Genomic DNA, 12,332 nt, shown 5'->3' with positions numbered 1-12,332 from the left:
AAAAAAACTTCTTCTTTTTTTTCCCTCCATATTAGTATTAGTGAAGTCGAATATGTTTTCAGACAGATTTTTTTCTTGGTTGTTTTTGTAGTGGGCAAGCTAAATACGTAAAGACCAGATGATAATCGTTGCACTTTAAAATTACTTTTAGTTCCATGTGGGAGGTAGATTTATTTTCTTTTTAACTGTCCCACTCATATCCTAAAGAGGCTCTTGACAGCGTAATTGTTCATGTCATAATATTTGTACATGTTAATATCTCTGGCATGTAATTGAAGTGGATCTGTTGATATATGCACATCTAATTGTAGTTTATGCCACGGACCCCTGCACACTATTGACTTTAATGTGGGCAGACCTTTCAGTCCCAAAGGATCCATTACGTTTTATGTTTTGCCGAGGCCAGAAGTGGTCAGCTTTGTGTGTTTGTGTTAACGTTGAACTTTTTCAAGGTTTCCACTGAGTTCCATATGGACCATTCCACCAGAAAACCTGTAAGTGGTTGTCACAGGAAACTCCTACGAATGCCCATTACACTGGACTGTGGAGAAATGTCCATGTGCTGTTTTAAATGGAGATAGTGTCGCATTAGTGAGGCAGTTAAGAAAGTTTATTATAGATTTAGAATATTAATGTGTTGCTAGCTCTGCAGAAGGTTTATTTAAGGCTGTGTAACACCCATGTGTTACATATTCACAGTCTCAGTTGCTTATGAAATGTTGCACAGGGCCATTGAATTACCAGTGGTCTGAATTTACATCATGCATCACAAGTGCTCAGTCAGAACATCGTCTCAGTGTATGTTGGCCATTCAATTGTGTTTATTTTGTCTGTGCGTCATCTTCAGACCACTGGAAATTTAAAGCCCAGTTGTGATGTCCAATTGCATGTGTTCACAGTGCTCCCTCTCCTGTGTTTGTGATGTATCCCCTCCCACAACCCCTAGAAAAAAGCATGTGAATCATTTGTCAGGTTTTATACACAGTCCAACATTTTGTTGGGAAGCCATTGTCATTCCACTCAACATTTGCTTGGGACTGCAATTGGGAATGTCCCAGCCTGGTTTGTGGAGGCCATCCCCCCCTTTTCATAGCATTTCCTCATCAGTGACATCCCCACCACACACTAACCCCGGGGATCCATGTACAGAGACCAGAGCAGCCATTCCACTGGAAATTAAAAAAAAAAAAGGCCAGCCAGGCCCAGAGCATCTAAAAAAGCATCTTCCCACGCCAGTTAGAACCAGCCCCAGGTGTCTGTGCCTAGTGCATTCTTCCTCAATGCTCTGGTGACACCTAGTGGACCCAAAAGGAAATGGGAGCCTGAAATATCTATTATGTAGTATACGTCACACCTCTAAAAGCAAGTGAGAGATTAACCTTCTATGCAGAAGCTCAGTAATCGGGTAAAAGATGGAACACATTCTTTATTAGACAGCAAAACTGCTTCCCCTGCAGTATATGGCCATGTTTAACCATATATAACTTAGTAGTGCTAAGACAGTACAGCTGTACTACACTATTGCCTATTGGTATATCAGTAATAGAAGCTCTACTGTTACTAGGGTCCTTCATACAGTAGCTCTAAAATGATCAGATTATTAAATAATTGTTTCCAGGCTACAGTGTGACAGTACCACATTGGTACATCAGTGTTGTTCAGTAGAGTGCTTCATGTGCAAAGACTTTAAAATGATATTATTGCTGTCAATTCACTCCATGCTATGCAGATTAAATAGCATAGTAATGATTCTCATTGAAAGTTGTATATCTGTATATGTAACAGTCAGTAAATGTCTAAAATACAGTTGGTGCTCCCATCACAGTAGTAACTTCTAGTGCACTTTTAGGGGGCAGTTTCCAGTACAGGGATTAAACCTAGTCTTGGACCACACAGCCTTTTGAATGGAGCCTTTTTTTCCTTTGAAAGGAAAATATATCTACGACTACGCTTAATGTATGTGTTTAAACCATACCAGCAACAAAGTTGAGGAGTATGCAGGGATGCGGAAGGTAAAACAAGCTATAAAAAAAATAATAAAATAAAAATACCATAAAGGGGAAAAAAAATAATAATCACTAATGGATGAAGATGTAGGTCAGCTCTCTGTAGTAGCTCTCCAATAATTGTCTATGTAGTCTATGTCTAACCCTAGTAGTAATCCCAGCAGTAGCCGTAACACTTGATCAGTTATTATTAGGACCTCACCGCAGGTAGAGGAGAACGCAGACGCTGGTTTAAAGCAGCTCTAACTGGCTCTCCCTCTATTCCCCCCTCAGAGGAGACAGGAGGAGGAGTACTACACCCGCCTGGAGGCGGAGCGGCGCCGGCAGCATGACGAGGCCGAGCGCAAGCTGCTGACGCCAGATGAACCTGGTCTGTACAGACCTCCTCTGCCCCGGGACTACCAGCCCCCCCTTCCCGCACCCGCCACTAACAACAACAGCATCAGCAACAACAGCAACCCTCCTCCGACCCCGCCTCAGAGAAACACCTCCTACCTCAAAACCCAGGTCGTCTCCCCCGACACCTTGTACACTGCCAAGTTTGTCTCGTACAATGACGAGGAGGAGGAGGACGCAGGCGTAGCAGGTCAGGTTAAGCTCTCGGCTACCCGGAAGTCATATGGCGACCTTCCGGCCGCCCCAAAGCCCCAACCGCCTCCTCCAACCGCACGCAAGCCCCGCCCGCTCTCGGACGGCATCTTTCTGTCCGGCTCATTCCAGCTGCCCCCGGCGGCCAATGCCAACAGTACCGCGCCCAAGGCAGGGCAAGCCCCTCCCCCTCCCGCAAAACCCAGCTTCATTTCATCAACTGCCCCAAAAGGTAGAGACGCCGAGGAGAGAGAGGAGGCCCCATGTTTGCCCCGCTCTTCCTCCGTTCTTATTGGTTTATTTTCCATTCATAATTGGTTTTTGTTTGTTTTTCTGTTTCCATTTCCCCAACGAGAGATGATCCTCTTAATTTTTCCTCCTCTCTCTGTGTAAATTCTGTAGGGCTTTTAGTGAAGTCACATTCGTAATCCGTTCTTCCTTGTCTCCCGTCACTGTCATCTTTCTTCTTTTTGTCAATCAGATTTGTTTTTGTTTTTTCGTTCACCTGTCCAGATTTCCTCTGTCCACCAATTCCTCTTCTCCAATCATCCTGACGGTGTAAAAAGCAATCGATCAGTGCCCGTAATTCGCAGTGCGCTCCAAATTCAGTTTGCGTACTGTTGGTTTCGCCGGCCGTCCCATCTGTGTGTGGTTTGCTTTGGGGCAGGCTTAGGCCTCCACAGACGCTCTCTCACTCGCTCACTCACTCGTCCAGTATCAGCTCAGGGAACGAGACACTGGCTTCTTGTCACTGGCAAAGGGGAAAAGATCTGTCGCATGAGGCATTCACTTTTTGTGCATGGCTGGTTTGAAGACGAACGTCTTTTTTCGACATCATGTTTAAGCTCCATTGGTAACAATTTGTAAATCAATTTCTAGCATCGCTGAAAGGTTGGTAACAAAAGTCAAAAAGTATTTACTTTAGTCCCAGTTTTACATTTAAAATTCCATTTACTTCATTAATTGATAGGTCAATTATGTATGCTGAATTTGTCTATAAATTTGTCTAACCTTTTTTTATGTTAATTTGAGTTGTTCTGTACAACAAAATTCTGTTTGGCTGTTTTTATAATTACAGATCATATATGCATATATGTATTTATTTTTTTATCTTGGGTCAATTTACAGGGAATATATGTGTAGACCAGAACATTTCCAGATCTTGTAACCAGTCGTGCACAAAAAAAGCCTGTAATGCAACCCAGTCTAACAGAGATGCCCAGTGTATCTGACCTTGCATGTAACCTGCACACAGCTAGCTACTCCCCGCATCTATCTGCTGATGAGGCCTGCTATAATTTTGAGTTGCGTTTGCTCTGACTGAAGGACAACTCACTAACCTTGCTTTCCCACCTGACTATATGAAACCAGTCCCGCTGGCAGCATCCCTCTCTGCTCAAACTGTTGATATATCTGATCTGGCCATGTATCTATTGCTGTTTACTGCCTGCTCTTTGTTCTGCTCTCAGTCTCCCATGTTCAGTGTACTCATTCTTCTTTTTCTGCAGCACTGCTGAAGCCTGTATGGACACATTGAAATGGTTATGTAGTAATAGTAAAACTCACTTTAACACATTTTATATTTAGGGAAAAAACTGAAAACCCATTGACTTAAATATTTTAATAAATGTTAATAAGTAGATGTTAAAGCGTATCTTAAAAACAATTATTTTCTGTGGTAGTAAAATGTAACCTTAAATGACTGATACATTTATACAAATTCCGTCATTTCTTTGGTGTCCATCCACACGGCTGCTATTTGTGCTGCAGTTCTCCTGCTAGCCTGCTGTCCTGCTCTTTTCTGCACTGTCTGGCTCTCCTTTTGTGTGTGTGTGTGAGTGTGTGAATGTAGCTTTATCATTGGCTTTTGCACTTCTCCCTCCTTACTGAAACTTCAGGTAACCCCACAGCATCTGAGGCCCCAGGCCCTCATCACCTCTTCTCCATGGAGGTCCATCTCTCTCCGCTGGTGGAGCCAAGACCACTGAGCTAAAGAGCTTTCTCGGCTGCTTTTTCAATTTGTATAGCATGTCAAAGGGAAAAAACATAATACATGACCCTTAAAACAGATGGAGTCCTCTTTGGCTCCATTTAATATTTATTTTGTATTAAATAATCCACAATTTATAATTATGATCAGCTTTAACTTTGAACTTTTCTGCTCACACTGTTTTGTTGCAGTGGTTTCTCAATTTGTGGTTTTAACTTGAGCAACGCCTTACTGAACAGGCCAAGCCCCGTTTTAGCCAAGCTTTCTAGCTGGAAAATCCTGGTCCTCTGCCAGTGGAGTGGCTTTTTCGGTTCACACACGTCAATGTGTTTGTGTCTGCACTCCCTCGCCCCGCTCCATCTTCCAGTTCATTTCATTATCCAAGAAACTCAAACAACATGCATTTGGATTGAGGTTGTGCCAAAACCACAGCTGACGTATGGATTCAGGATTAGTTCCCAGGTTGTAGGAGTAGAGGACCGCGCGGTTCCTCGCCCTGACAGACACACACACACACGGACACGTGAGCCTACTAGATGATTCCTACAGCAGGTCAAAGGTGGAGGGAACTGCAAAGGCCAGTGGTGTCTAATCTCCTTTACGGTTGCACTTCACAATCACGAGAATAACACCAGAGCAACAGGGTGTAAAGGTCAGAGAAACACCAGCCATGTTTAAATAAAGATTCACCGTAGACTCTTTCCACACACAGCTTAGGCCCAGTTTTAGACCACATAGCCTGGTCAGATGTGAAGCACTCAGAAGCTCTGTAGTCCACTTCTAGCCACCACTGTGTTGCTTGTTGCTGTAAAAGTGATGACACCCTGGCTGTTTGAACTCCACCTTAGCCTACTGATCCACAGACCCTGCTTCAGGTGTGCTTTTCAATGCTTTACGACTAACCCAATGAGCTTCTTCTAGCCGTTCAGCTTTTTGGTCTGTGGTAAAATGCAGCTTAATGTTGAAATGTTACCACAAGTTGCTGGGTTAAGGTTTAGATTGTCTGGTGTGATTTATCAATTTAATTAATAATCAGTTTATATTTAATCTATAGTTTGTGTTTAGTTAATTAAGAATAAAGGTATCTGCAGTAAATTACAGCACCAAAAAGTCACTTTCCCAACCAGACCACAACCACATACCATCTTAAACCCAGCAGCTTCGTAACGCCAAAAAATAGCATTGCTATTCGCTGAGATGCAAAAAAAAAAAAAAAGACATTTTCTGTGAAATTCACTGTGTGTTCTATTTCTCACCGTCTGCTGAAACCAAAACAGGATTTAATTCATACACTGGAAACACAACAACAGGAGTTGTAGGATCAGGAGAAGTTTACAAGGACCCACGAGAGAAATCGACGGGAAAAGGGTGAGTGATTTTTCACAAGCTGAATATTCCTGCAAAGCTTCAAATACAGCCTGCTTTCAGTCAGAATCTGAAACTGCTGAGTTTATTTTTCACAGACTGAAGAAAAACACATTAGATTGATTGATGAAAGGGTTTGTCTTGTTTCAGTGGTCAAGAGCAGGAGAATTCCATAGGCGGTGCGCCTGAGAACCTCACATTCAAGGAGCGCCAGAGACTCTTCTCACAGGGAAAGGAAGTTTCAAACAAAGTGAAGGCCTCTCGGAAGTTAATGGAGCTGGAAAATGAACTCAACACAAAATAGTAGCCAGCAGCCTTAGATGGACTGAATGCCAATCCCTGACCCAGCACTGGAAAGAAAAAAAAAAGAAGAAGAGAAAGAGAAAGAGATCTGGGTGGAGCTTCCCACTGTTTTTCCAAAATTCCTTTTCATTTGTATTGAATAACTGGACCAGGACGTATAATTTAGAAGCACCGTTGCAAAAAGAGCGACAGTACTGCGTGATTTCCCTCTAAAGTATCAAAGATATATTATAATAAAGCACTGTAAAAATGTTTTAATTATATTAATGATGGATTTGAAATATTTTTGTTTGTGAAATGTTATTCAGAAAAATGACACATTCTCTTCACGTTTTATTATTTTTTTAAATATCACTCAGTAACGTGGGACATTTTTATGGTGGTGTTTTATGCTCTATCTGCATACTTCCACACATTTATTTACTTTCTGAAAAACAAGTGCTGATTTAGAACAGACCAGTATCCTGCGTTCATGTCTCCCAGTAGAGAAATTCAGGAGATGATTGGTCAAAGTAGATTATTGATCTGTAGCTCATGGGTAAACGTGCGCATCCACTTCCAAACATAGAGCTGCTGGTTCACTTGTATGTTCACTTACACTGTCTGACATTTGTCACCTCTGATGTGTCTACGTAAACACATTTGTATTCATTGGACGGAGTTCGCACAACCTCGTCAGCATGATCTGCAAATGTTGGTCTTCCTCTGGCTTTAGAATCTTTATTTTGACTGCTGGCACATTTCTCATTCCATGAGGAGCGAAAGTTTCAGTTTTATAATATTCAGAGTTTTCTATTTTCCCAGTTTTAAGTTTTGTATTGTTACTAAACAGACTGGATTGAAATAATTGGACGCTTGCATAGTTGAGTGAGACACTGACCAGCTGATGTAGTTATGAGCAGTTTGACAGTAGCATTTGTTAAAAGAAATGGTTTGAGTAAAGAGGTTAAAGGAACTAAGACACGAAACGCCTCACTTTTGCTTAGCAGGTATTTATTTGAACCTTCTGACACAGTAACACATTCTTTACTATTTATAAAAGTCTGGACCATCTCTGTTGGAAGTGAAATTAATGACAAATATACACATCAGAGAATTACTTGTTTTTTTTTTGTTTTTTTTTTTTTGAAAGAAAAAGCCCTGATTGTTGAAGATTCGTTTTGAATTTAGATAGATTTCCCTTGACTACAGTATTGGAGATTATATTTGCATTGAAGATGTGGTTGTACATCTCCATTGACAGTCTAGACTTACTGGTGTATGTGTAAATAATTTTTCAGACTTCACAAACTTTGTAAATTTAAAACGATGCTTAAGGCTGTAGTGTCAATATCCTCTTTTTTCTGCTTCAGAAATGTAAACTGACATATACATAGTCATGTTTTCCATTTTAGGTTAAAGAAGAAATTATTTGATTCATTTTAATGGTTGTTACATGTTAGGCTTTTGTAAATCATAAATAAATGCAGATTTTACAAAAAATAAACTACTTTTGTTGTAAGGAAGTATTTTTTTATTTCCTATTGCATTAAAATGGTTGTAATATTGAGTTAAATGTCCTCCTGAGGTTAGATTCTTAAAGCATGTAGAACAGTAAAAAGGTTACTCATAACCTGCAGCTTCATACTGCTATGTTTTCACATCAATGGTAACATCTGTGGGTGTGACTCTAGTGAAAAGAAAAGGCTTCTAGTCAACTGAAAATACATAATATTAGGCTACAATGGTGCTGAATTTACTTAGTAAGATAAACAGAACATGACTGAAATGTTCAAGGGCCATTTCACTGAATGGGTGCCATCTGTTTGTTGTAACTCTTCCATTTTTTTTTAACTCTTATAATGAGATTTTTTTTAAATCTTATAATGTATTTATATTTCAAATATTATTATTCAAAACAGGTTCTGCTTAACTTCAGACAGCTTTGCTTAATTGTTTGCAAGGTTTCTAAACCAAAGGTGGTTACAAAATTCATGCAAAATTTAAAAAGCATGTTTAAATACAAGTCCACTAATTCCTTTGATTTTCTCCTAAGAAAGTCTTTATTTTACAGAAATGGTTGACTGCATGTTCAAATAATTGATAGAAAAAAAACTCCCGTTACAAGCACTTATTCCTGGTACTGGTACTCATTCCTGTTACTCTTTGTTTTGAGTAATGAATTACAGTAATAGGAACAAGTTTTTAGCATAGAATTAGCAAAAACATGAAAAATAGCTAAATAATGGCTATGCTAACAGCATGAGGACACTGAGCACACTGACAGTGATTTTCCCTAAATTTGTATTTTAAAATAAACAAATTATACCTTTTAATTAATTTAGGTTACAGGAGTGTTTGTTGAGATTGACCTCCTCAGTCATAGTTACAATAAAATCAAATATACAGAAAACAAATGAAGGAACGTAATTTTGTTCTCCCCATGGTCTTCAGAAGAACCAACTAACAAAAAAAAAAAAAGCAAAAAAATTAAATCTCTGAAGGATTGTAATAATTATATTTTATGGTACAATTTATTGTATAGAGTAGTGACGGGTAACAAATGCTGTTTTTCAGTGTTCTAAGTAGTTTTTAAAAAAAATAATTAACACACTTTTGAAATTAGGTCAATGCACAAGAAACTATGCTTAATAATAAAATGTATGTTAAATTTTTTTTTGTGTGCACATTTATACAAGTAATTTCCTGGGGACAGAAATGGCACCCATTCGGTGAAATGGCCCTCATCACATTTTAAGGGAACAGCTAAGCCATGAGATAGCAGTATGTAAATTGATCATGAAGTGTTAATTCCACACCTGTGTTAAGTTGTAAAGTTAAGCACTGGCCTGTGTGCTCATGGGAAGGTCACGTGAACAAATAATATGCCTTAATCCAGTGTACTGGGAAATTATTATAGAAGACATTACTTCCCACAGTGGACAGAACAGTCTCATGTGGCATGTATCAGTGTATTTCTCTGGCGTAAGAAGCTCTGTTTAAACTGCAGCTGCTGCACTCAAATGCAGGAGTGTGTGTACATGTCTCCACAGAGTTAAGACACATGATTACCTGAGGATTGCAAATTTAAATCCTGGGTCATATGCTGTTTCACCATCAGTAGCCTGTGTCTGAGAGAGCACAACAGGCCTTGCTGTCTTTGGGTGGGTACATAGCACTCTCTTTAAACAAAGATGTTCTCTGGGATGTGACATTATGTTCGAGTGCTGTTCACACAGTGTAAAAACCTTTTAAATCTCCAGCAAAATAGCAGTCTAATAATATTTGGTCTGGGTCGATTTCAGTAGTAAATATTTTCTTTGCCCAATATACTTTAGTAAAGCTGGGTCACAACTGATACAGCTGTATAAAGAATGACATGACAAGTTGGTGGAATGTAAAAGCTTTTATTTTCTTTCATAAAGCATCAACAGAAACCACACCTACACAGTGCAGCAAAACTGTATGAATACACAGACTTACAGTGACTGATGTGCAGAATAGAAATAATGGGGTGTGTTGTGTACAAATCCACAGCTTTTCATGTTTTCAGCTGTGGGTGTGGACCTCTAAAACCTGAACTGCTTAACTATACTTCTGTCTAAGCAAACATTAGGACTGTTTCTCAACTTCAGGCGTACAGTCCACCAACACCCATCTACAGTAGACCTACGCCCGGTCCAGGAAGCCGTCTTACAATGTTACCCGAGGACCAGGTTTGAGAGTCTTCGACCTACACTGTGGTTTCCAGGATTGTCTTGTCCTAACACACCCACTGGAGTGATGCAGAAGGGCCTTTATTATAACAGTTAAAAAAATATTTAAATATATAATAATATAGAACCTAATAGAAAATGTTTTATATACATAAACATTTCTGTTGTGTCTTTAACCTTTAATGACAGCTTCATGGAGGTAGTGTTGATACTTTATCACTGCTTGTTCTTGGTCCTTAGTCTCTATGGACCCTGGCCGAAGTTTCCGGATCTCTTCTATTGCCTCTAGTCCTGAGATGTTCCTTGTTTTGACCAGGTAACAGGCCAGCATGGTCCCTGTCCTGCCATGTCCATGCATACAGTGAACACCAACACCCTGTAAAGAAAATCACCAAAATAAACAAATATCCTCAGAACTGACTGTGACTGAACTGTTAAATTAGGAGAGTATGGCTGTTGGTGCAACGGTCTACTTAAGAAACAATGCCTGATTAAAACCCATTTACAGTACATACAACATACATACAATCTTTTTATATATATATATATATATATATATATATATAAAGACTGCTGCTAACACAGGTACATTTGACAAGTATAGAGTGGCACACTATAACTATCATTGCTGCTTACATGAAACAGTAAGATAAATATATATAAAATACACTGATAAAGCAGAGATGTCAGAACATAAATAATAATAATAATAATAATAATAATATCTAAAGAGATAATACTATAAAACAAATGTAAGAAGGAATCAGTTTCCGTCACGGAGGAGAAAAACGAGCAACTTTTGGGGTTTCTGGACGCAACCTGCGCAGCACCAGAGGAGAGGAGCCGAGAATGCTCTCTTAACAATCTTAGTCTGGCCACCAGAGGCCGACCCCGAGTCCCAAATGAGTGGATTCATATAGAGCAACTGAACAAACATGATAAAAAGAACTAACATTTAATGAATAACACATGAATTCCCACAACCTTCCGAGATCCAGAAATTTTAACAGTTTGTTCAAACACCCTTCAGACTGGGTAACATGGGGCATAGTTTGCCCTGATAACTCGCCTTTTCCACCCTTTTTCCGCCCTGAAATGAATCTGATGTTAAATCTATATTTTAATTACATTTTTAATGTTTTAATACTCAGCTGGACAGCTCACACAAATATACTTAAATGATATTAAATAGTGACGAAATTCAATAAATGTAGCATCAGCCCACCAACCACAGCAGTTTAACAAACTACTTTAATCTACTCTCTTCATGTTTATCTCTATTCACCCCATTCATTGAGGACTTACTCGTGGGCTCCCTCTAGCGGGTTTGTAATGGGTGCCATTTGCTTGTTGTAACACTTTTACTTTCAAATTAATACTCTTTTTTTGTATATATATTTTTTAACTCTGAATCGGTAGAGTGGTCCATATATAATCCCACAGACAGTTTAAGAGACTTTTCCAGTGTGTGTGTATCTGTACCTCTGAGCTCCCTGTGCTGCAGCCCGGGCTCTGTGTGTGGTTTCTTACCTCTCCTCTGGAGCTGGAGTCTTCTACGATGGAGAGGAAGCTCTGGATCTGGGCCAGGCTGGGGGGAGTGAAGTCCACTATGGGTATGTGGTGGAGGGTGAGGGCTGGGCAGGACTCAGACCCCGGGGGTTTACTCTCACACAGACACACCAGGTGCTGAATGCGGTTCTGGAGCAGGAAGCGGTAGTGCGCAGGTCTGGAGGGCCAGGCCAGTCCGGCCAGTCTGTCCGCCTGTACCCAGGAGAAGTTGGGTGGGGGTGCGAAGCTGAGCGCCATGCTTTTTCTCTGGAGCGGCTGAACTGCAGACACTCATTCACTCTCTCAGCGGAGCAGGAGGTGCGCTTTAACCGGACTCCGGTCCGCCACAGTGCGCAGACGCGAGTTTCACAATACTGGGCTGTGTCCTAATAATCACTGCCTTCACTGCGTAGTGAACTAAATAACAGTTTGTAGTGTTTGTAACTGTGTAGTGGATGAACAGTTGTTTTCAACCGATTCACAGGTCCAACTGAGTCTCTGTTTATATTATATTCCTCAGACCTCGTGTTTGATACGAGAACAAGTCAGATACTGATTTTAATTAAAAATAAATTAACCCTCTATAACAGAAAGACACATATTTTGCCATTACTCCATAACCATACAATGTCTGATTTTTTATGTAATGTATTTTATGTATATGTATGTTTTTTATGTATTTTATATGTTTATTTTTTATATATTGTTACAAAGCATACAAAATAAAATATATAGTGTTAAAATTACAGCGTAAACATTTTTTGACTCCCTGGGTGTTATTCTAAGAACTCTCAATGTTACAATTCACATAAAGTTGGAATTATTTGCCTGAGTTAA

General features: G+C 39.8%; 2 protein-coding genes across 18 annotated transcripts in view; one reads left to right on the top strand and one right to left on the bottom strand.

The window, feature by feature from the left end:
• afdna (afadin, adherens junction formation factor a) overlaps window positions 1-7,753 on the top strand; it is a 136,084-nt gene extending 128,331 nt beyond the window's left edge. For 12 of the 17 annotated variants that reach the window (XM_022662865.2, XM_022662850.2, XM_022662848.2 and 9 more), the window contains 3 exons: window positions 2,280-2,826; window positions 5,862-5,952; window positions 6,100-7,753. In XM_022662865.2, the coding sequence (XP_022518586.2) occupies window positions 2,280-2,826; window positions 5,862-5,952; window positions 6,100-6,253 (792 nt within the window). In that variant the 3' untranslated portion in view covers window positions 6,254-7,753. The remainder of the gene's footprint in view (window positions 1-2,279; window positions 2,827-5,861; window positions 5,953-6,099) is intronic. The other 5 variants (XM_007255348.4, XM_007255356.4, XM_007255352.4 and 2 more) reach the window with 3 other exon arrangements.
• A 1,869-nt stretch (window positions 7,754-9,622) lies between these two features.
• dusp23a (dual specificity phosphatase 23a) lies at window positions 9,623-11,921 on the bottom strand. Its single transcript, XM_007255347.4, has 2 exons — window positions 11,478-11,921; window positions 9,623-10,323 (listed from the first exon to the last, which is right to left on the bottom strand). Exons 1-2 carry the CDS (start codon window positions 11,751-11,753, stop codon window positions 10,120-10,122), a joined length of 480 nt encoding a protein of 159 aa, XP_007255409.1. The 5' UTR covers window positions 11,754-11,921; the 3' UTR covers window positions 9,623-10,119.
• Between the last annotated feature and the right edge of the window lie 411 nt (window positions 11,922-12,332).

The sequence above is a fragment of the Astyanax mexicanus genome, chromosome 1 (genome assembly GCF_023375975.1).
Source record: "Astyanax mexicanus isolate ESR-SI-001 chromosome 1, AstMex3_surface, whole genome shotgun sequence".
Classification (NCBI taxonomy): domain Eukaryota; kingdom Metazoa; phylum Chordata; class Actinopteri; order Characiformes; family Acestrorhamphidae; genus Astyanax; species Astyanax mexicanus.
Note: the sequence above shows the minus strand (reverse complement) of the source record. Positions and strands in the feature narration are given on the sequence as shown.

What these genes read in the sequence shown, in the direction of transcription:
- dusp23a (XM_007255347.4), bottom strand. Translation starts at nt 11,753, where the DNA reads ATGGCGCTCAGCTTCGCACCCCCACCCAACTTCTCCTGGGTACAGGCG. An exon ending in ACTCCAGCTCCAGAGGAGAG is followed by an intron (nt 10,324 to 11,477) that starts GTAAGAAACCAC and finishes TTTTCTTTACAG; the next exon opens with GGTGTTGGTGTTCACTGTAT.